We start from the raw sequence: 22,558 nt of genomic DNA on the forward strand, positions 1-22,558 counted from the left end.
ATGTTTTTACATTTTATAAAAGTAAATCAGAGACTCACATTATTATTCAAAATTACAGACAAGATAGATTTCACTATGAATGTCACAAGAATAAAGATTGCACAAATGTAAACAGTGTAATTGTATAAGACTCCTGTACTGTGAATGCAATTCTGACAGAAACACTGTCATTTATATCCCTCAACATTTTATGACAGTTTTACTAAATGTTACTTTGCAGGTTAATATCTTACATGACAACATGTTATTAGTTAAAAAGACATGACACACTGTTAAGCCCTGCAGGATATAATGTATGAATGTATCTCTATATTGCAGCAAAATGCAATTTACACATTCATACATCATATTTATATGAATATAACACCAACAGCTGCATAATGGCTGCTGTTTTACGTGTTGTTAATTACTGGGATAAAAGATATGATTACAAACTCTTATGCTTTCGACGTGTGATTGTGGCGCCTCCCAGCGGTCAGATACCGTCAGTGCAGAGAAAGGGCGTGCAGCCACTAGCGGGCAGGAGAGGTCATCACCGTGTTCACCGTCGGTGCACGGACAGACAGACAGCTGTTCTCCCTTCGTGCCGACGGACAAGAGGCAGTCTGCAGCCGTTTAAAACACCATGAACAGGCCGGGCGGGTGCCGCTGACCTCCCGCTAACACTCCTAAAAATGCCCGATGCGTATTGCTCTGTGCTAGAAGATGGCGGAGTCGGACGGTGGGGATTTTGCTCCGAAACATTCTCAGAACAGGTGAGTGAGCCGTGTCGAGGATGGGCTGTGTTCCGCGGTGTTGGACTTGTCTCCTCGATGTTTACCTGTTGGGAGTTTCCACCGCGACTCCGGGACTGCTGCTCTGTTCGAGTGCCCTCGAATGGGCACACGGTGCCGCGGCGGGAATCCAGGAAACACCGAGGCGGTGTCGAGGCCTCCAGGCACCGACTCTGCCTGCGCTTTCGATCGACGACCAGCCGTCGCAATGAAATACAGAGTGTACCATAAGTGTGGGTAGAGGGGGGTAGACCCACCTAACACAGTCTGCTGTTGTATTCAGCGATAGAACAAGTAAAGAACCTGCAATACTTCTTCCACCAATACCACACTGTGAAAATACTCCACTACAAGTACAAGTCATGCATTCAAAGCCCTGAGTTATGTAAAAGTATTTAATTATTATCAGCAAGATGTAGCCTCCTTAAAGTATCAAAAGTAAAAGGATGTTAGTATTTTACTTTTATATTTAATGTTCTTCAATTGATATTACTGTTGAATTCATGTGCATTTTTTTTTTTTTTTTTTTTACTGCTGTTGTGTTTTAAGGTTGTGTTTATTATAGCAAGGCTATGTTACGTAGACTACTGCTTGTTAGTTAATCTACAGTAATGCATCTTATTCTATAAAACTATCATCTGTTTGTGTCATCTCTGCTCTGTACGAACCACGAATCTCTCAAAGTGAAAAAGCTCAGAAAAACTATGCATTTTCCAGTGATTCCAAGAGGGTTATTAAATAGTTTATTTGCCTTAAAAAAATTAAGATTATTTTTTTTAGCCTATGAAAGACATTTAATCCTTTTAGTTATTCTCAGGAAAAGTCAAATTCAAAATCGCCAAACTTGGAACTACGTGGTATGAGGGTATGAAAAAAACTAATCGTAGAAGTAACTAAAGCGTTCAGAAAAATGTGGAGTAAAAACAACAATATTTGTTTATTAATTCCACTTCAAGATTTGAAGTGGAAGTTCAAAGTTGCATAAAATGAAAACAACTCAAGTTAAGTACAAAGACCTCAAATTTGTACTTTTACTGCACTTGAGTAAACCGGTTACATTTAACCACTGGTCGTAGCAGGTGAACTTCTACACATCTGTTGGAAGTATTTTATTAATATGGCAGTGATGTTGTTAGTGTCACTGTCATGGTTAGTTTGGCTTCCCTAAAAAACACAAAGCACATTTAAAGTGTGTTAAATGTTACAATAATATGCTGTGTCAGCATCCATCAGATTGTTTTAATTGGCTTTTAATGCTGATATGGGTTGTTACTAAGTTGTTTAGTTGTTTTACTTAAGTTTGGGGAGGACTTGGAGGGGAGTCCTTACCCAAAAAATAATAATAATAAAAAAAAAAGTTGTAATAACTTAATACACAGTCAGGACAGATATGTTATCTTAAATTATTTGTTGGGTTTGACAGAAAAATAGTATTGTTAAATATTAATGTTTTACATACAATTAGACCTAAATGCTTCATTGCTTCAATCTTTTTAGCCCGTTTTAATATCGTATTTATGCCTGGTATTAAATTCTGATCTGGATGTGAGAAGTCGGATATGAACAATGGGATCGTTCTGTTTTCACTCACATCTGGTGTGTAGACGCGTTTCAGTTATTTGTAATCTGCCTCCCGTGTGATTGGATGCCATTTTTGGGTCTTGTTAAATACACGTCAGGGGAAGAGAGGTGGTAGCAAAGACTAACGTGGCAGCTGTCACAGTCCCACGCGACCGATGTTATTTCTGGTTGTGTTTACGAACGTAGTTCCACATGAAGTGACGTCGGGAAGACCTTAATGCTCTCTCAAGTTCACTCTCTACCTTAATTCTCCACTACATTGTTCTCTTTTTTGATATTTCTGTCTCTTGTGATGTAACTTTTACTCAAATAAGTGTTTTGTTTTTCTGCCTTTATAAAATGTTTCTGCACCATTAGATTTTGCATATTCCCACCTGTCATGGTGATGTTACCTACCAGAGACATTTCACTTTTCTGTGAGTAGAAGTAAAGTGTCTAACCAGAGCAATAACTTTTCATAACAGTGTTCAGTGTGCAGACACATTCTCACTGATGCAAAGCCACTCACCACTACAGGATGCTCTTCCCCCCGGCGGACTGTAGCAGATTAGATTATATTTCCATCACATGGTGTTGCTGTCACCAGACACTACAAATCCATATATCATATGAATATACAGGTCATAATAGCTTCTCGTAGCGTAGATGTACATTAGAAGAAAAAAAAATGTGATTCTGTAGAGAAATTAAGGTCTGGAGAAAATCTATTCGCAAAAAGGGAATTATCTCTTGAGTCACTGATGGTGACGGGACCTTTTTCTCTTTCCAGTATGGCAAACAAGAATAGCACCCTGCGCTGTACTTTCTCAGCCCCGAGTCACAGTGCCACCCTCCTCCAGGGCTTGTCGGTTTTGCGGGCTCAGGGCCAACTACTTGACGTCGTGCTGGCCATCAATGAGGAGCGCTTCCAGGTCCATAAAGCAGTGCTGGCCGCCTGTAGTGATTACTTCAGGTTAGTCTGGAGCATGAGACTTCACACTGTCCATTTGCATTTTTAATTGGAAGCACTTAGCCGATGCTCTATCCACAGCAATTGGTTAAGATGAATAACACGTTTGCAAAAAGTGTCTGCAGATTGTAGAACTTGTAGAAAGGTGTCTTCCGGGAACGAAAGGTGAGGATTTTTTTTTTTTGGAATGATAAATTATTGAAATAGATAATGTACCAAAGGGTGACAAAATAACAATACACTATGTTCACTTTGTTTTGCACACTTTTCTCAATAAAAAATATTTTTCAGTTTATCTCAAATGGACAACAGACCTGAAACAAACAATGATCCAGAAAAAAAAGAATGCTTCATTGCTCTGATTTTGCAAACTCACTCGATTCACTCAGTATATCCGTGCCTTGCATTCAGAGGAGATGGGGTTGTAAAATATCACTCAGTTTACCGGCTTGTTCTTGTGTTACAGAGCAATGTTCACCGGAGGCATGAGGGAGTCGAACCAAGATACCATTGAGCTGAAGGGTTTGTCCGCCCGAGGCCTGAAGCACATCATCGACTTTGCCTACAGTGCGGAGGTCACTTTAGACCTGGACTGTATTCAGGATGTCCTCGGGGCGGCGGTGTTCCTCCAGATGGTCCCCGTCGTGGAGCTCTGCGAGGAGTTCCTCAAGTCGGCGATGAGCGTGGAGACCTGCCTGCACATCGGGCAGATGGCCACCGCCTTCAGCTTGTCTTCCCTCAAGGAGTCGGTGGATGCCTTCACCTTTCGTCACTTCCTTCAGATTGCAGCGGAGGAGGACTTTCTGCACATTCCCATGGAGCGCCTCATCTTCTTCCTTCAGAGCAACAAACTGAAAAACTGCAGTGAGATCGACCTCTTCCACGCCGCCATCAGGTGGCTCCAACACGACAAGTCTCGCCGAGCTCAAGCCAGCAGCGTCCTCTGCCACGTGCGCTTCCCGCTCATGCGCTCCTCAGAGTTGGTGGACAGTGTTCAGACGGTGGACATCATGGTGGAGGACGTGCTGTGCCGGCAATATCTCCTCGAGGCCTTCAATTACCAGATCCTTCCTTTCCGACAGCACGACATGCAGTCCTCGCGGACCCTCATTCGGTCGGACGTTATATCACTCATCACCTTCGGTGGGACACCGTACACTGACAACGACCGCACAGTGAGCACCAAGGTGTACTATCTCCCCGACGTCGCTTCCCGCCAGTTCAAGGAGCTGACAGAGATGGAGACTGGGTGCAGCCACGCTTGTGTAGCCGTACTCGATAACTTTGTGTACGTCGTCGGTGGACAGCACTTACAGTACCGCAGTGGCGAGGGGGCTGTAAATAGCTGTTTCCGCTACGACCCGCATCTGAACCACTGGCTGCGCATCCAATCCCTGCAGGAGGCTCGCATCCAGTTCCAGCTCAACGTGCTGCACGGACAGCTGTACGCCACAGGAGGGCGCAATCGGTCTGGCAGTCTGTCGTCAGTGGAGTGCTACTGCCCAAAGAAGAACGAGTGGTCCTTCGTGGAACCGTTAAAACGCAGGATTTGGGGTCACGCAGGCACTCCCTGTGGAGAGAAGCTGTACATCTCGGGAGGTTACGGCGTCTCGTTGGACGACAAGAAAACCCTTCACTGCTACGACCCAGCAGCGGACCACTGGGACTTCCGAGCCCCCATGAATGAGCCCAGAGTGTTGCACGCCATGATCAGCACCAGGGATCGAGTTTATGCGCTGGGTGGTCGCATGGACCACGTGGACCGTTGCTTCGATGTGCTGGCGGTCGAGTATTACATCCCCGAGAACGACCAGTGGACCACCGTCAGTCCCATGAGAGCAGGGCAGTCGGAGGCAGGCTGCTGCTTACTGCACGGGAAGATCTACATCGTCGGAGGGTACAACTGGCACCTCAACAATGTCACGAGCATCGTCCAGGTGTACAACACAGAGACAGACGAGTGGGAGAGGGATTTGCACTTCCCAGAATCCTTCGCTGGCATCGCTTGTACGCCGATTTTACTTCCCCAAAGCACCACACAACGCTAAGCACCCGACCTGCGACTGTGAACATTTTATTCCATGTGCTCTTTCTGCCGACCGTTGAGTCAACAACACAAGGCGTGAACTTTATGTAAGCATGCATGTGTGTGTGTGTGTGTTCTCATATGAGAGAAAGACCTGAAAAGCTACTAAGCCTCATTACTCAGACTAGTGTATTATTTTCTAGCCTTGTTTGGGTAAAGTGTGTTTATTTAACAAGCAAATGTTCATTATTATTTTGTTATGTAAAAACTCTTTATGGTCTTTATTTTGAGACGTTTTGAATTATTTTTTTTTTTTTTTTTTCCCCCAATCAACACACGCTAATATATTCAACTGGAAAACTCAAAATACATTATCTCTAATAATTGGGATTATTATTGACTTGCCCATTTGGAAAATATAAGATTACTGTCAAATTAACTGGAAACGTTTGCTTTAAGAGTTTTCTTCCAGAGTAGCATTACCTAAATTCATAACTCTTTTTATTATGGAAATATTAATGAATCATTCTGTTAATGTTTTGCAGTTTTACCAATCAAGGGCTATAGTTTCAGACAGCACAAATTGTATCATTATTTAATCAGAGGTGGTGTCTTTTATTTTGCTGTGCAAAGATATTAACAGACCAAGCCTTTATAATGTTGGACATTTTGATTGTACAGTTGTAATTTTTTTTTTATATATATATTTGCTTCTTTTTATCTCGTAGTTATTGTTCAGGGGATCGCTGAAAATCTTCTGTTTTTATGTCTCCTCAGATTTATTAATCTACAAGCGTCATTGCACAAAATCGAGCACTGGATGTGTTTTAATGTTGAACCAGTTGTTCCACGTTATGGTGTGAATAATTCGTTCAAACTACTACTGCCCTCATGTTTTCCTGAGCTGAAAACCCCGACCGACACGCTAATCATTCGCTCAGTCGATGTAACAAACCATGTGGACCTCTTATGGCAGCTACATAAATAATTCATGTTTGTGTCTATAACAACATCAGCGCGTGCTGCTCTTCGTGTCGATTAACTTTTACTTTTACTGTAGCGTGAGTACAGTACAGGATTTGTACCTGAACGACAGTCACATTTTAAGCTCGCACTTTTAAAAAGTGAAGATTTAACATCTAATTTGTGGGTCACATGCTCAGAAATTGCTCAATTTACATAGAAAATGTCCACAAACTGTCTTGATATGTAAACTGTGTTTTTACTTTGACTGCATTGCGGCACTTTTCAAATGATATCTGATATTATCGGTCGACTTAATGTATGACTTTTTAAACAGCACCATGGTGACATGATGTTGAGGAGCGTCCGTTTGAAAACCGTCTCCTGTCTGCGTTTGTGTGTCTTTGTCTTGTTCTACCTGTACCAGTAAAAGCACATCATGTTGTTGAAGTGCAATATACAGGCCTCGATGTAGTCGATGGAGAATGTACACACCCGTGTAGCTTTATGTGCATCCTTTATTAAAGGTGTCTCATGTTTTCAAAAATACTTTTCTCAGGTGTTTTTTTTTTTTCATGTTTTTACTTTGGTAGGATGTTTGGGTTTTTTCCCCCCACTGTGTCGCATTATAAACGGTGGAACGGTCGGTATACCCACAGTCACACACTTTCAGGGACACTTACCAAGCAGTTTTAACCGAGAACATTTCTTTTCAGTGGGGCAACAACTAACAGTTGGCTTCATATATCATCTCTTTAATTAATGGATTCATGACATAAACAATAAAACAATTATTTATCTATAGATTCATCAATAAATGGACTATTTGTCTCGGCTCTACTTTTCATGCCAACTGTGTTTCAAATGACTGGTAGTGACTAAGGTTTGAGCTTTCAAATAATAAGCCTGGCTGATACTGTAGTTTAAAGTAACAGCTTCCTGTTTTTGTTCTTGTTATCACTCTGGTTTGTTCATAGCTTTAATTTGACTCATAATCAACCTGCAGCAGTGATAGTGGATCATTTACGATTACCCTGTAGATCATAAAGCAGTTCAGCTCTCTGAATAAAATAAACCCCACCATTGGTGTTCATACCTGTCTTGTGTCACAGACATTGAGCCGGTTTGTGATAAAAAGTGAAAGTACACACTATGCAGTAAATGCTCCCTGTCTGTTTTTTCAAGAAAGGAAGTTTTTGGATTAACATTACTGCTGTTGTTATTTAAGGTTGAGCCTTTTCAAATTATTTTACACACTGCTGGTTAGTAGTTAGTAGTAATGCATTATATTCCTTAAAAATATCATACATTTTTATTGTTTTGGTTCTGTGAAAAACATATCTCTCAAAAGTCAACAAGCTCTAACTGAAAATCACCAAATTTAGTGCTAGATGTTTTTCACTAGACTGAAAGCGTATGGAAAACTAATCAACAAAAGCAGTCAGACAAATGTAGTAAAGTAAAAAGTACAATATTTGCCTGAGATTTAGTGGAGTGGAAGCATAAAGTGATTTAAAATGAAAATACTCGGGTACAAATGCCTCAAATTTATACATAAGTACAGTACTTGAGTAAATGTAGTTATGTTCGACCACCATAATCTGTAATAGGCTAATACCATTAAGATGCATCACTGAAGTCTACAAGAGAAACTAGAGAAAGTATTTCTTCCAGCAGCCATCAGTCTGTTCTGACACTGATAGTGAACATTAACAAAGGATTAATATGATGCACGATTGCATATCTCAGTGTGAATTCACTCTTTGAATAACTACTGGTGTCTGAATTACATTTTCTACTTGCAGTGGGATCACCCGTTCATACAGTTCATTTATTACTGACACAGATGCATCCCTCTATGCAATTTATTCATTGCTTTGAAACTCTGTACTATTATATGCCCAATAAAGCTTCAAACCTTCCTTTATTTCATTTCATCATTTTAAATCGCGACCTGTCATTTCATTCTGTTTTATTGCATTTGATGTTGATATCCGCGTTTATTTATATCAAGCATCTAGGGCACACCATTTCCCTTGTGGTGGTTCTTATTTAATCTGAAACTCACCCTGCCTCAGACTGGCAGCAGTTGAAGCGAAAGGCGAGAGCATCAATAGAGCACGTTGACCGTGCGTGATGACGACACCAAAAGGCCTCCGCGTGGTGCGTAGCGTAACATTCCATTGAGAAGAAGAGGGAAAGATGGCGTCCTCTAACAATCCTCGCAAATTTAGCGAAAAAATCGCTTTGCATAATCAGAAACAGGCGGAGGAGACCGCCGCGTTTGAAGAAGTGATGAAGGACTTGAACATCACCAGAGCAGCACGGGTAAGACCTCCACCTCCCGCCTGTTTACATGTTGTTGCACCGCTGTTTTGGCAGCTAGCGACCACTGCGGAGATAAATCTGAACGTCGGGATGCTAAAAAAAAAAAAAAAAAAAAAGCGAAAGTTCACATTGAGCTGCATCAGTGCTTCACCGCCAAATGACGTGTCCCCGTGGCTGTTACAAGATGCCAGCGTTATTGAGACAGAACTAGCTGCTGGTGTGCAGCGTTAATGTCTGGAGCTGTGAATAATGTGCACCTGTTCTCTCTCTCTCTCTCTCTCTCTGTGTGTGTGTGTGTGTGTGTTGTGTGTGTGTGTGTGTGTGTGTGTGAGTGTGAGCAGACACTGCTGACATGTCGTTAGCTGACATACAAATACGTCTGGCATGTAAATCACTGCATACTAACAAGTGACCAAAGTCAGCTGTATACAAACTAGACTGGAGCAATACTGGCTGAGATCAATGAGAGGGCTGAGGCAGCCAATCAGATGTTAACCAGCTGGGATTGTTTCTTCCCTCCCTCCTCTGGTTAACCATCCAACATAACCAGTCACATTCAACAAGGTAGCACGTTGAATATCTAGTTTTCATTGTGGAGACCATACGATAAATTCACCTCTAACTGAATGAGCCACATGTCTGTGTTTTGACTCGCTCCCTCACTGGCAGTTTAATTTAAAACCCCTTTTAAGTAGCTGCAACTTTCTCGCCATACAAGAAGAGCTGCGGCGAGACATTGTTTGCCATTACAGCTGTGGATTAAATAAAATGTTTATTAAGCCTTAGTCCCAGGGAAATCAATAACTAGTGATATTTGGGGTTAATCACCGAGGTCATTGTTATGTAAAGATGCCAGCCGCGTTGGTACTGTGAGGATTTGATGTGAGGATTTGCAGCTTTTCTCTCTGTAAATTCAAAACCTTTCGGTCTGTGACTGTCAGTGAAACAAAACAAGTCATTTCAAGACATAAACGTCTACAGTGGTCTATGTCTACGTTTTCGATATCTGACATTTTATAGATTAAACAATATTCAATAGTAAAGCCAAACTGATATATCCAGCTGATTTCCAGCCTATTGCGGACATAGCTTTATTGGCATATATATTGGCTGCAATGTGCAGATATGAATTTTTTTTTTTTTTTTTTACAGAGCATAATGCAGAAAAAGATGCTCGGGGTGAATTAACAATGGTCCTACTTGTTTTGTTTTTGTTTTTTTTATAGTTAAAATGATTAAATTCCCAGTGAAGTTCACAGTGTGGACAATAAACTGTAAAATGTTCTGCCTCCTTTACAGATCTTTGTCAGGGATCATTGCAAAAATGTGTGTTTATGTATACTGTTTATACCTGTACATACTTGCCGAAATGACGATATCATAATTCTTTATTTTTATTTTTTTACTCCTTAATTTTCAGCATCAGCATCAGGGCAAAAAAATACCCATTCCAATTTCATCAAAATAATGTTGGTAAAAATCATTTTGAAGCTGAAACAAGAGTATGTTTGAATTTTTTTTTACTTTTCTCTGTTGATCAACTAATCAATGAATCACCTAATTGTTTTGTCTCTGTTGACCACAAAATAAGGACCACCTTGTTGCCAGGAAATGTTTTGGCTAATTGTTAGTGGGGTTGCTGGAAATGATGGCCACTCACCATGCTGCGTCAGTGTAAACCTGAGCTCTACTGTTATTTACTGCAGGGGGGAAAAAAATTGAATTAACTACTCAGTTTTATGGTCTCTGCCTGATTTCTTTGTGTTGCCATCCAGACATCCATCCATTGCATTAGTTCTGATCGTCATGAATCATACTGCAGTTCATTGTTGGCCTTCCGTCACCGTGTTTATTTAATAACATACATGACTTTTGTGACTGCGTTTTGTATTCAGACGTGGTTAATGTAATAGCCAGTTATGTTACATGGAAAGTCTGACTGTTGTTACACCAGCTGTCAGTCAGGTGTCCTTCACATCAGCTGCTGTGAGTGTTTTATTTGCTATGAAAGATGTTGTCTGCCTCTCAGTTCTTCATCAAACAGCCACATGTCTCGTCATGTTTCCACCTGTCAGTCGACGGATGCGTTCATCGTTCATGTCACCACTGTGGACCGGCATGCGTCGTTCATTTTCAGCATCTCCATTTTTTTTTTTTTTTTTTTGTTGTGAATCGGATCGGTCATTCACTCATGCTTTCATGCAATTTTACTTTGCACAGTTGCAGTTACAGAAGACCCAGTATTTGCAACTAGGGCAGAATCGTGGACAGTACTATGGAGGCTCACTGCCCAATGTCAATCAGATTGGAAATGGCAACATTGACCTGCCTTTTCAGGTGAGCCCTTAGCCTCTCTCGGCTGGTAAATCAATGGTTTGTTTAGATCAGTGTGCCTTTCTCAGCTGTTGGCGATTAATATTGGATTGGCTGTGTGTAGTTTTGGTGAAACATTGGTTCCAAACAGATAATTCTTGATAAAGCTATTAAAGAAAGTCTGCAGGCTTATTTTAGGCCTTGATGGCAGTAAAGTGTTTAGAAATGTCTTTCTGGTCAGAGCTGCATAATCCACCTGGTTTGATCATGGTTCAAGAGTGGAAGGAGAAAGAAGTGTACCACAAGGTATACCAGTTTTACCCTGCAGTGTAATTTGGTTACTAAATTTTAAAGTACACCATTGCTTGTCATGGCTTTCCATCTTTAAATACATTTGCCAACTCGAGCATCAGTATGGGGGGCCCCATGGCTTGACTCATTTTGAAATGAACACATTTGCGCCATGAATCCTCAGACATAGGTTGGCTGTGTTAAGTGAGCTGTTTTTCCGGCCTCACTCACCGGGTGTGTTCGCTCTAGAACTCGGTGCTGGATACCAGTCGGACAACCAGGCACCACGGGCTGGTGGAGCGGGTTTACCGTGACCGGAACCGCATCACGTCTCCTCACCGCCGGCCGCTGTCAGTCGACAAACATGGACGCCAAATATCCTTTCTTTGGAAGCGCGTGGGGATGAGGGTGTTTGGACTTTTGTTTTTGCTTCGGTCTGATTTTGCGTCCCAAGTCTCGCTTCCGGAGGCTCCCTCCTCACACTGGGCCGGACTCACACTTCAGTCAGCGGACCTCTAATAATAATTAAGGCTTGCATGTTAGGCTGTCTCATGTAAGTGATAAAATGATCCGAGTTGTGTTAGTCTGACACATTATTTTTTTTTTCTATCGCCGCTAATAAGAATATCTTTTAACTCTAAAATGTTTTAAGTTGAAAGATGAATAAACTTAAGAATGACTTTGAACTTGAGAAAGATTGTAAACTATACGAGAGGATCCTCCCGCTCCGGCTTTTTATTTGCATCAGCCAGATACGTGAGACTTGATTAGCATGGCTTAGCTAACAAACGTAAGTAAATAGTGTAGTTAAAGTGTATTAATGGAAAACACTGACATGATTTGGTTTTCTGAGTGTACTGAACTGAAGTTGAAACCTCAGTGGAGAATATTTCAGATCCCTGATTTCTCTGCATGTTGTGTAGCCCAGTTGTTAGGGTTGGGAACTGTGATTTAATATTGTCATCACCAGCGATCACTAACCCCTTTTAAATGAAAGAGTAGAGTTACATGTGCATCAAGGATCGCTGCTCGAGGAAAAACAACCAGTATTTTTGTATTTAATCGCCATAGGTCGATCTAATCACCAGTTAGCACCAGTCTACCTCACCCATAACACAAACATCCCTACATGTAGCGAGATATCATCTCACAGCAGTGCTGCTCAGCAGACTGGGAACAGAGTTAAATGTACTGACAGCCTGACACTGAGCGATGATGACAGGATTATTCTTATTCTTAAATATATTCCACCATTAGATTACACAACATCAAATTAATTGTATTGCCGTTGTGTGTGAGTGTGTGTGTGTGTGTGTGTGTTGTTTGTTTATTGCATCTCGGGTCTTTGAGGTTGAATCCACCAAAAGGCATGAAAATCCAGATTATCTCAGATCCATGTTGTAATCCCCTCTGCTTTATAACCCTTGACTAAATTCACATTGACAGCTGTCCTTACAGCTCAGTTTACCTCTCCCCACCGCCAGACACTAGCTGGAGAAGGTAAGTCACCTCACTTTGGGCATTTGCCAAGATGTCACAGCTCACCTCCAAAAGTTAAGTGACACGGCTCTGTGCAGCCTTGTAGGTACAAAATATGTAAACACTCAACCAGCTAGAAAGAATTGAGCTGTATGATGGCGAGTAAAGGTGTGTAACGGAAGGTGCTCTGTGATGGATGTGATGCTGGCACCTTGCCTGTTCCGGGGATTTGGCAGCGATTTTTGCTGACATCTCATCTTTCTAACACATACAGGACAAATTCGGACTCGGCCTTACACCAGAGCGCCATGAATCCCAAGCCCCAGGAGGTGTTTGCAGGGGGATCACAGGAGCTGCAGCCTAAGCGAGGTAAAGGAGGATCCAGTGACAAAGACACAGAGCCCGCTTTTATTTATTAATGTGCAATGTCCTAATGCAGGCGGCAAACCTCAAATGACATAAAAGGCTTGATGTCACACAGAAGCAGATCTTGCCTGTTGGTGAAATATTTATAGAGTAAATGGATACTGATCTGGCACCGAGAAATGTTTCAGCATGCTGGTCCAGTCCTCTGGAGGGAAGTAACTTCTCTGAATGAAGCTGAATCAGGATAATCTGGAGAGGAAAATCAATAATTCACTGATTATCCATCGATTATGTCTTTTTACGCGTGAGGCTCTGCTATAACGATGCCAAGATTAGCTGGCATCCATTCACTGTCTGGTGGTCACCTTGCTATTTTTAGACTCTTAGGGATCTGGTGCACGCAGCACTATTCTGCATGACTGGCTCAGATATTGATGACTCATTTCTTGTTCTCTGATTTGAATTGTTTTGTACCTTGTTATGGCAAGCAACTGTGTCTTGCTGTTTCACTAATTAGTACTGCTGCTAACAGTGCCGGGGACGGAGAATTCAGAGTCATGTGCAGACAAGGATGCACAGAAACAGTTGTGGGATGACAAGAAGGTACCGATGGGACAGGGGAGGGCTGCAAAGCGTACACTTGTGATGCGAGATTTGCGGCTCACGATTACGTGTTTTATCCTCAGGATGATTCATCAGAGGCCAACACGTGTGACGTCCCAGGGATCAAGTGAGTGGCTCGAGGGTGTTGTTTCATTACACCACTGGAGTTCAGCAGCCTGTCAGTCGCACAGGAGTTGATAAGTCATGATATAAGACAGCTGGAAAGACGCATCAACATGTCCGCTGCGAAATAATCTCCATGGTGTTGAACCACAATTTATAAACATGCCAGGAAAAAGCCAACGTTTTCTGATCGGGGTTCAACTGATATCCGGGGCTCCTGCTAGAAATATCTTCCCCAGATTAATTAAAGGATAGTTTAATACAAGTGCTGCCACTCAACTACAGATTTTGTCTGTATTTTGATGCTGGTAAAGCCTGCATCTGCAATTCTGATCATATATAAACCATGACATGCTTATCTCTTTTATTATTTAGTTTTCAGTTTTATGTTAAATGAATTAGACCTCATAAGTCTGCATGTATCTCCTAGATTTTACAACCATTCAGCAGGTGTGGCCGTCACCTCAGATTAAACTTCTGCTGTCCCTAAAATATTCTTATTAGTCTAACTGTAGTCTTGTAGTGTCTCGTGATTGTTAAAATGCTATTTTAAATGTGCTTTGATCTCAAATTATTGTTCAATTTCTTCCTGTTCTTTAATTTATAATGAATGTCTTTCACTGCACTTTCAAAATGCAAAACTAAGCACTTTATTTACTTGTCCTTTTTCTGTGTTTCTTTACACCTTTAATTTGTAAAAATATAATACAATTTAAGATTTAATTGAATTTAAAATACATCAAATGGCTTTGAAATTGCCAAATTTAAGTATCAGTTCCTTTTAGTTCAAAAATATAAAGATGTATTAATTGGTCAGAGTCTAGTGCACTGTATGTGTCACGGTAAATAAACAAATGTTAATTTATCAGAGAAGCTTTTCCAATCAGTGATTGAACATGTGTTTCTTTTTTGATAGTATATTCCCATCACCGGACCAGGAGTTGAACCCATCTGTGCTCCCAGCTGCGCACAACACCGGCGGTTCGCTGCCTGATCTCACCAACATCCAGTTCCCTCCTCCGCTGTCCACCCCGCTGGACCCCGAGGACACCGTGGCCTTCCCCTCCCTCAGCTCAGCCAACAGTACGGGCAGCCTGACCACCAACCTCACCCACCTGGGCATCAGTGCTGCCAGCCACGGTGACCAGTGCTATTCCATGTCCGTTATGTGGGGAGGTCGACAAAAAAGCGAGAGAAACTGTCTACTTTAATTGATTTGACTGTGAACGGTGTTGGAGACCAAACGTTTACCTTTTAAGACGGTTGCGTGTAGACAGGAGCTTCGAGTTGTGTTTGCACGCGTTCAAGTTATTTGATCACGCAGCAGTTTCTGAAGTAAAGCTCAAAAACATGTCAACAGGATTCTCAAAAGGCCAAAAAAACAGTGGGAATTAAATGCTCTGCTATCAGCTCCTGTAGCGTAAACACACACATGCAGCGCTGGCATGTGTGTGGAGTCTGGACCAGCAGGCTGCTGGCTGCCCTTACATCGTTTCCCATCCTCTCTGAGATGATGATCGGTTTGTCCCAACAACATCAATGAGTCACTGCCTCTCATATTGGAATACATAATGTGTAAAAATGTCCAAATCCTCAGTGTGGGCACTGAAATCTTTGCTACATTGGTGTAATTTTACAGCCAGACCATTTTACATTTCCTGTACATGCATTAGCTGCACATAAATTGTGAAGTGTACAGTGCAGCCTTGAAATAACTCCCGAGGACACGGCGGAAATGGATGTCGTTCATCTCTGTGGTTTTGGTACATTTGTTCTGAGGTTTTGTTGAAATCTGGTTTAACAATCAGATCCATGGACTGGAGTCACAAGTCTGAAATCGACTCGTAAAATCAGCTGATTGTTGCTTCCTCCTTTGTGTTTGTAACGTACACCAGTCGGTGCATTTTTAATTGTATTTGTTTCCTCCTCAGGGATCCCCACCTCCTCTCAGCCCACCATGACTGTAACGGCGCAGCGCCGGCAGCCGCCCGTGGTGCCACTCACCCTCACCTCTGACCTCCATCTCCAACAGTCCCCACAGCAGCTCTCACCCACCCTGTCCTCACCCGTCAACATTACACAGGTAAAGGGCCCGTTACCTGTTTGGACAAGGATATGTCTCCACACCATGCTGATGTGTTTCTATAAAATGTGGTTGAAATTAGAGAGTTCGGATTACACTCAAACAAACCCCCGGCAGTTAACGCAGCGTATATCACACTTGATAGGACTGGTTTGTGCGCATCTCTCCGCAGGCGTTGCCAACAGAGTCACTGACCCTGGAGCAGCAGCTCTCCCAGTATCCCCTGTTCAACCAGCTGACGGCTCAGGCCCAGGCTCAGCTGCTCAGTGACCTCCAGAAGCAGCAGGCCCTGCCTCAGGGCATCCAGCTCATCACCTTGCCGACTCTGGCCTCCACCTGTAACGCCACCGCCACTGTCAGCAGCCCCTCACCAGACAGCCAGACCACCGCCAGCATCAGCGTCAGCTCGGTAAGAAACGACAAAGTCTGTTGAGAACGTGGAAGAAGAGATAAACGTTCGATGTCATGACCGGGGCCATTTTTGCTCATTCTTAAACTTCTGCTCACTTTGGCATTTCGTTGATCTGAAAGCGGTTCAGCTACCCAGAATGCATCCTAGTAAATATCCGCACATCCTTTTTATGCTTTCACACTGACATGTCATTTTGTAGAATAACTCACCCGATTAGCTGAAACACATCGTTACTCTTGTCTACTTGATATTATTACTTCATTCACTTTTAAGGCAGAACTTGAAATACGTTGTGATGTTAACATTTTTGCTGAGGAAAACACTTTTCTGATCCATTAAAACCCCAAACATTATTCTCAGATTTCCTGCGTCTCGCAGAGACGTACACCTTTTGACTATTCTCCATAACGCAACAACTACTGTAACATGACAGTTTAAGTAATGGCACTTTACATGAATGGCAGACAAACTGTCCAGCCACGGAGGTGCACCACAACGCACCTGCTGGTGCTTGTGAGTATTTCCCACCCTGAACACGCCACACACGATGAGCTGATTTCTAGGTTGATGCCCTTTCACATCCCATCCTTTGAGATTTGTGTGTGGCAGGCATGGAGCTTAGTGCCAGCTAACCCTCTTCCCTCCAACAGTACCGCAATCAGACTGGCTCACCAGCCACTCAGTCTCCAACCTCCCCAGTCTCCAATCAAGGCTTCTCCCCCGGAGGCTCGCCTCAAGTAAGGGCCCACCCACCGAGCTAGCTGCTGTCTGGGGAAGGGCTTCGCTCCTGGGGGAAAGCTAATTGTAGATGGATAGGCTGCTTTTCATTCTCTGTATCAGCAGTTAACCACCCATGCTGTCAGCAGCTGCATAACTCATTTCTTCATCACCGCTGTCACTGTTCACTGTGTGCATGATAACGTGGTGATCGTTTTTTTGATGGAGGCCCTGACCAATTGCCTTCATTGCGCGCACCACACGTCACTAATATATATGCGGTATCCGTGGAGTATCACGCCAAAGCGTACACCCGCCAGTCCACTAGAGGGCAGCGTGTCAGGGATTTTTCCGTGCAAAGCGTCGAAATAAAACTTGGTTTAGGACAAACAAAACGTGGTTTAGGACAAAAAAAATAGTTTAGGGATGGGTCGGGATTTTCGAATTTGCAAATAGTCTTTTAAAAAATAAAACATCTAATAGTTTGACTATTGTTTTGCCTTATTTTCGTTGTTTCTACTGCCACCTGTTAGTAATGTTACCGATGCTGAACGGTGGCATTTATGATTTGTTTTGATTAGATTAGATTAGACTTTATTTATCCCACAGTTGGGAAATGTAGTCGTCACAGCAGCATGTACACAGTATGAACAAATTTACACTTATGAAATAACCGAAATGAGATAGATACAAAGTTATTATTTTAGAAAAAAATAAGAGCAATAAAATAAAAATACACACACAGGCTATATACACACAAAAAACAACCAAATAAAATAAAGATAAATAAATACAGCTCGTACTGCACCTAAAAGCTGTTTGAGAACTGTCATTAAAACAACATACGGAGAAGAACACGTTGCCACCAGGCTCTGGAGCTTTGTTTGGTATAAAACTGTGTAGGGCTTTGAAATTAGATGCCACAGAGCAAACATGCAAAGGACATCGACAGCCGTCAAAATGTCCTGTGTGGAACTCCTTGGAAAAATAAACGAGCTGCATTACTCTGCAGGTAACTCTACCACAGCTACGTACGGCGATTTGAGAGCAAAGCGGTCCATCCACAGATCAATAATCAAAAGTCCAGGTGAAGGAAGTTTGTTGTTTGGCTTGCAGAGAAAATGATCCTCGGCTCAATAATAGCAGGCGAGGGATTTCAAAGATTTGATGTTACTTTTTTGAAGCCAGAGTTTATGGTGCAAGTTGCTCTTTATGTGTGTACTTGCAGCAGCGGGGGAGAGGGTAGTGTCATGGGCGACTGAGTGAAATAGCTCTGGGCCAATATCAAATAGTATTTTTGCTTGCAATGCCAAAAGCATTACGCAGACACGCTTGCCCTCTAGTGGAATCGGTGGTATGTTACACGCTCTGCCGCTATACTGGGCTGCCATATCGCATCATTCACAATGATATCAGTAAAAAACAAAACAAAAAACAAAAAATGTATATGTTGAAAATATTTAATATAGTAATATTGGCAATATTCCAACTTGTAAGGATAAGGATGTCGGACCATAACAACGTGACGTATGTCGCGTGCATGACTTACGAAAGCGGCTATACTCTACCCAGAGTTCATGCAGAGTTATTATTGTTTACAGACTAGAACTGAGGAATCATTTTTGTTTAGTTTTTACTTAATATCGTATGTTGCTGCCACTGTGTATTATTGAAATGGATAATAACGAATTTTTCAGAGTTCTGTCATATCTAGATTATGACAGTCGCAGAAATACCCTGAAATATTGTGATATTATTTTACGGCCGTATCGCACATCCCCACTCGGATACATTTTTCTCATACGCAGGAGATGAGCCGCAGCATCACGATCAGTCGTCTGAGATTCTGTTCTGCTCCTCGTCTAAAAGACAAACACACCAGTGATAATGTTCTTTACTGCGATCGAAGAGAAGTCATTTCTCTGAACTCTGACACTGGTACCAGAGATCACATCGATAACTTTGCTGTAACGCTTTTCTGAAGAAATGGATTATCATCAGTCGGTTGTCTTCTGCGAGTGTAAAACTCTGCAGCAGGTATTTGAAGCATTGAGCAAGTTTACATCTGCTATTCGCATACACACAAACACCACACATCACTCTGTGCAGGGAAAAAAACATCAGCGCTTCATCCCAGCTTCAGTAAAACATTTGGCAAAGACCGCTGCATGTGTTTTAATAATACACTTCACGTGTTTAGTGTTTTTAAAGGTGCAAGGCTACGTCACGGCAAAAGGCCACTTCGAGAAAAGAAAATTACTTTGCCAGAAGGTGAAAATCACAAAGTAATTACCGGCACCGCTGAAAAAAATGTCCAACTAAAATATATTTTAAACCAGTTAAATTAATTAAAGTCGCCATGTGGAGTTTCTTGGACACAAACCAGTTATGCGACTCAAAAAAAAAAAAAAAACGGATTGTGTTTAGTGTATTTTCATATGAACAAATCCACTGAAAATATTTCTGACGTTTACCAAATCACAGCCAAACGGTTTCATAGTGCCACCCGAGGTCAGACTGTCCACAGGGAACCTTTTCAAGTGAGAACCAACTTGTGCGTGTTATATTAGACGCGAATGAAAAGGAAGAAAGACGAATTATAAAATGTGCGGATCAAATATAAACCCTTCGGATGGTGAGGTTTGGTGCACGGAGTCATGTCTGTGTTTAGAAATGATTTAAACTGGGGCTCCACCACTAAAACAAAAACGCCATTCACACAGTGTTGACTTTGTGTTCAGTGGTGCTTTTCTCATTGCAACAATATTATGAAGGGAAATTCCAGCATTTGTCAGCCTTGGGGGGGTGTTCTCGCTCTCTGTGACCATCCATCAGTCGCGCTAAGATTTTACTCGCCTCCCTCCCCCCCGTTATCAACGTCGAGGGAAGTCTGACTTATGAGCCACTGCAACTTTCCAAATAGACCTGACTGATCTCAAACACTCTGACCAAAATCTCCTCAGAGGTGGTGAGTCACATGTGACCATGACGGATTTTTTTTTTTTTTTTTTTTTTTTTTTTTAAACAGGCAGAAATATCAGAACAGCAACCAAGTTGAAAATACCAGAATTTCCCTTTTAATAAATTGGCTTGTGTTTGTTTCATCGTGAACGGGGCTGCCGTGGTCCACACATCACTGCACCGTAGAGTGTCCCCGTCCACAGGGAGGGGACAGACCACCACCTCATGTTCACACTCCCGTCCCATGTTTTTTTTTTTTTTTTTTTTTTAAGTTGTGGTAAACTTTGAATAATAAATCATTACAGAACGTCACCTTTTCCTTCTTTCAAGCTTCATTTCAGCCTCCTCTTGATTTGTAAACCGCGACAGCCCTCGTCACAAGAACCATTCGCTTTATTCGCTGCTCAGTCTCTTGCAGTTGCGTGACTTGGTGTTTTGCTCGTGTTTTTTTGTTGTTGTTGGTTTTTTTTTTTTTGTTACTCCATCGCTGAAACGTCTGCTTGTGGACCTGGATAACCTCCCTGCTCGCTAATCTTGTTTGTTTTAATTGTCTTTCTCGCAAGTTGTTCTGAATTTTGTGGCTTACTTCTCCTCCAGCACATTCCCGTGGTGGGCAGTATATTCGGGGACTCCTTTTATGATCAGCAGTTGGCATCGAGGCAGACCAACGCTCTCTCTCACCAGGTGACACGACGCACAAAACAAGACAGAAGTGCTTTCTTCAGATCGTCACCGAACTCACTCTGGGTTGCGACTCTTTTTTTCTTTTTTTTTTTTTTTTTTAGCTGGAGCAGTTCAACATGATCGAAAGCCCCATCAGCTCCAACAGCCTTTACAACCAGTGCTCCACCCTTAACTACACACAGGCAGCCATGATGGGCCTCACCGGGAGCAGCCTACAGGACTCCCAGCAGCTCGGCTACAGTAACCACGGCAACATCCCCAACATCATCCTAACAGGTAGCCACACACCAGCACCGTCCGCTGGATGCATGTTTAATTACATCCGGCGCGATCGAGAGACGAGAGACTGACTTCTGGTTTGACCCTGTTGTGCACATTCATGGTTGTCCCGAACGCTGATTGTTAGTGACATCACGGCCGTGTTCATTTTAGAAAAGTGGTTCAGATAACCTTGTAACAATGTCTTTTGTAATCTCTTTACATGCTGCCATTTAATAGTGTGTCAAATTTAAAAAATAATATTGTTTCAGGAGACCTATTCTGATTCACCTTATGCAGCCACTCTTTGTTTAGCATCGAGAGTAAAATATGGACCGTATTTAGGAATAATGTTTAAAATTGCACGCCACTGCTGGGAACTAGTCTGTCACGAGTGCCACCGCTTCTGACGTTCACCTGCTTCTTGCCAAACTCCTCAGTCACAGGCGAGTCTCCGCCGAGCCTCTCCAAAGAGCTCACCAACTCTCTGGCGGGTGTCGGCGACGTCAGCTTCGACGCGGACTCTCAGTTTCCTCTGGACGAGCTGAAGATCGACCCCCTCACCCTAGACGGACTGCACATGCTCAATGACCCCGACATGGTGCTGGCCGACCCCGCCACCGAGGACACGTTCAGGATGGACAGGCTGTAACGCAAGCTGCTGACCGTGGCCGGGAACAAAAGAGAGAAAAAAAAGGAGGGAAAAAAACAACAACAAAAAAAACAACACTTACACACACACTAACTCGTGAATGGAAAGAAACAAAGGGCAGGATGAACCCCTCTCCCTCGTTGCATGGCCGTCCAGCTGTCCGACCTCGCCCTCGACTCCGTGAAAGCCCTTTGAAACGATGCGCCGCCAAAAGACAGCAGGGAAAAAGACATCCGGTGGCTTGCCGGGGAATGGCCTCGCTGTCGTTTTGAATGAGATGCGTCGCTCAGCGCTTTCGCTAGCCTACTGTATTTACAGAGTACCATTACACGCCACATATGTTCCAAAAATGTACATTTTACAGGTTTTTTTTTTTTTTTTCTCTTCATATCCTCTACAATTTTTTTTGTTTCGTTGATATTTGCTTGTAGCAGGAAGCTGCTAGGACGTTGGGCTAAACCGAACCCGTTATAAACGGCCGCGTTTTGGGGGGGGAAGAAAAAGAAAACCAGCACAGCCGGTCGGCTCGCACCGTCAAACGAAATGAATCGGGTTTCCCCATCATGCCGATACGGCTTTCTATTTCACTCTCAAAGCTTTATTTTTTACAACCAAATGTTATTTTCATCACGTACTGTATGTTTTTATGCTTCGTGTATTTATATATGTTGTATTTATTTATTTGGTTAAAAGATTTTATATTCCATTTCCTAATTTAAAATTTGATGCCAAAATGCTGTCTGTGGGGGCATAGTGTGAAATTGCACTGATGTATTTTGTGTCTATTCATTGGTTCACTAACATATTTATACACGCGTCTACTGAGCTAGTCGGTTAACGAAGGAGTGCAAAACCTCCCCATGGTTGCTCTTTGGTGTTCGATGTGCCATTCTCTCCGACGTAGGACGCGGTCGACGATGCCATGCTGCAGCCCAACAGTCCAAATCCAAATATCACCCTTTTTTTTTTTTTTTTTTTTTTTTAGCAGCGCACCAG

General features: G+C 42.5%; 2 protein-coding genes across 6 annotated transcripts; both read left to right on the plus strand.

The window, feature by feature from the left end:
• Positions 1 to 500: 500 nt before the first annotated feature.
• On the plus strand, positions 501 to 6,839 carry klhl26 (kelch-like family member 26). 2 transcript variants are annotated; one of them, XM_069702324.1, is made up of 3 exons: positions 501 to 755; positions 3,124 to 3,306; positions 3,770 to 6,839. In XM_069702324.1, the coding sequence occupies exons 1-3, from the start codon at positions 706 to 708 to the stop codon at positions 5,349 to 5,351; spliced, it is 1,815 nt and encodes a 604-aa protein (XP_069558425.1). In that variant the 5' UTR covers positions 501 to 705; the 3' UTR covers positions 5,352 to 6,839. The 2 variants fall into 2 exon arrangements, with proteins under 2 accessions (XP_069558425.1, XP_069558426.1); XM_069702325.1 differs by lacking the exon at positions 3,124 to 3,306.
• A 1,630-nt stretch (positions 6,840 to 8,469) lies between these two features.
• crtc1b (CREB regulated transcription coactivator 1b) lies at positions 8,470 to 22,070 on the plus strand. Of its 4 annotated transcripts, none has more exons than XM_069702326.1 (14): positions 8,470 to 8,620; positions 10,841 to 10,957; positions 11,474 to 11,599; positions 12,663 to 12,724; positions 12,978 to 13,072; positions 13,587 to 13,672; positions 13,756 to 13,799; positions 14,712 to 14,935; positions 15,727 to 15,878; positions 16,051 to 16,287; positions 16,941 to 17,027; positions 20,566 to 20,652; positions 20,754 to 20,928; positions 21,351 to 22,070. In XM_069702326.1, the coding sequence occupies exons 1-14, from the start codon at positions 8,495 to 8,497 to the stop codon at positions 21,560 to 21,562; spliced, it is 1,830 nt and encodes a 609-aa protein (XP_069558427.1). In that variant the 5' UTR covers positions 8,470 to 8,494; the 3' UTR covers positions 21,563 to 22,070. The 4 variants fall into 4 exon arrangements, with proteins under 4 accessions (XP_069558427.1, XP_069558428.1, XP_069558429.1 ...); XM_069702327.1 differs by having other exon boundaries at positions 13,602 to 13,672; XM_069702328.1 differs by lacking the exon at positions 16,941 to 17,027.
• Positions 22,071 to 22,558: the final 488 nt, after the last annotated feature.

This window comes from Brachyistius frenatus, unplaced genomic scaffold (assembly GCF_029030835.1).
Source record: "Brachyistius frenatus isolate BFR_SWC_R1_liver_20210118 unplaced genomic scaffold, ASM2903083v1 Contig_41, whole genome shotgun sequence".
NCBI classification, from domain to species: domain Eukaryota; kingdom Metazoa; phylum Chordata; class Actinopteri; family Embiotocidae; genus Brachyistius; species Brachyistius frenatus.

Coding starts and splice junctions, on each gene's coding strand:
- klhl26 (XM_069702324.1), top strand. CDS start 706: ATGGCGGAGTCGGACGGTGGGGATTTTGCTCCGAAACATTCTCAGAAC. Junction 756..3,123: donor CCGAAACATTCTCAGAACAG/GTGAGTGAGCCG, acceptor TTCTCTTTCCAG/TATGGCAAACAAGAATAGCA. Junction 3,307..3,769: donor GCCTGTAGTGATTACTTCAG/GTTAGTCTGGAG, acceptor CTTGTGTTACAG/AGCAATGTTCACCGGAGGCA.
- crtc1b (XM_069702326.1), top strand. CDS start 8,495: ATGGCGTCCTCTAACAATCCTCGCAAATTTAGCGAAAAAATCGCTTTG. Junction 14,936..15,726: donor CATCAGTGCTGCCAGCCACG/GTGACCAGTGCT, acceptor TTTCCTCCTCAG/GGATCCCCACCTCCTCTCAG. Junction 16,288..16,940: donor CCAGCATCAGCGTCAGCTCG/GTAAGAAACGAC, acceptor TCCCTCCAACAG/TACCGCAATCAGACTGGCTC.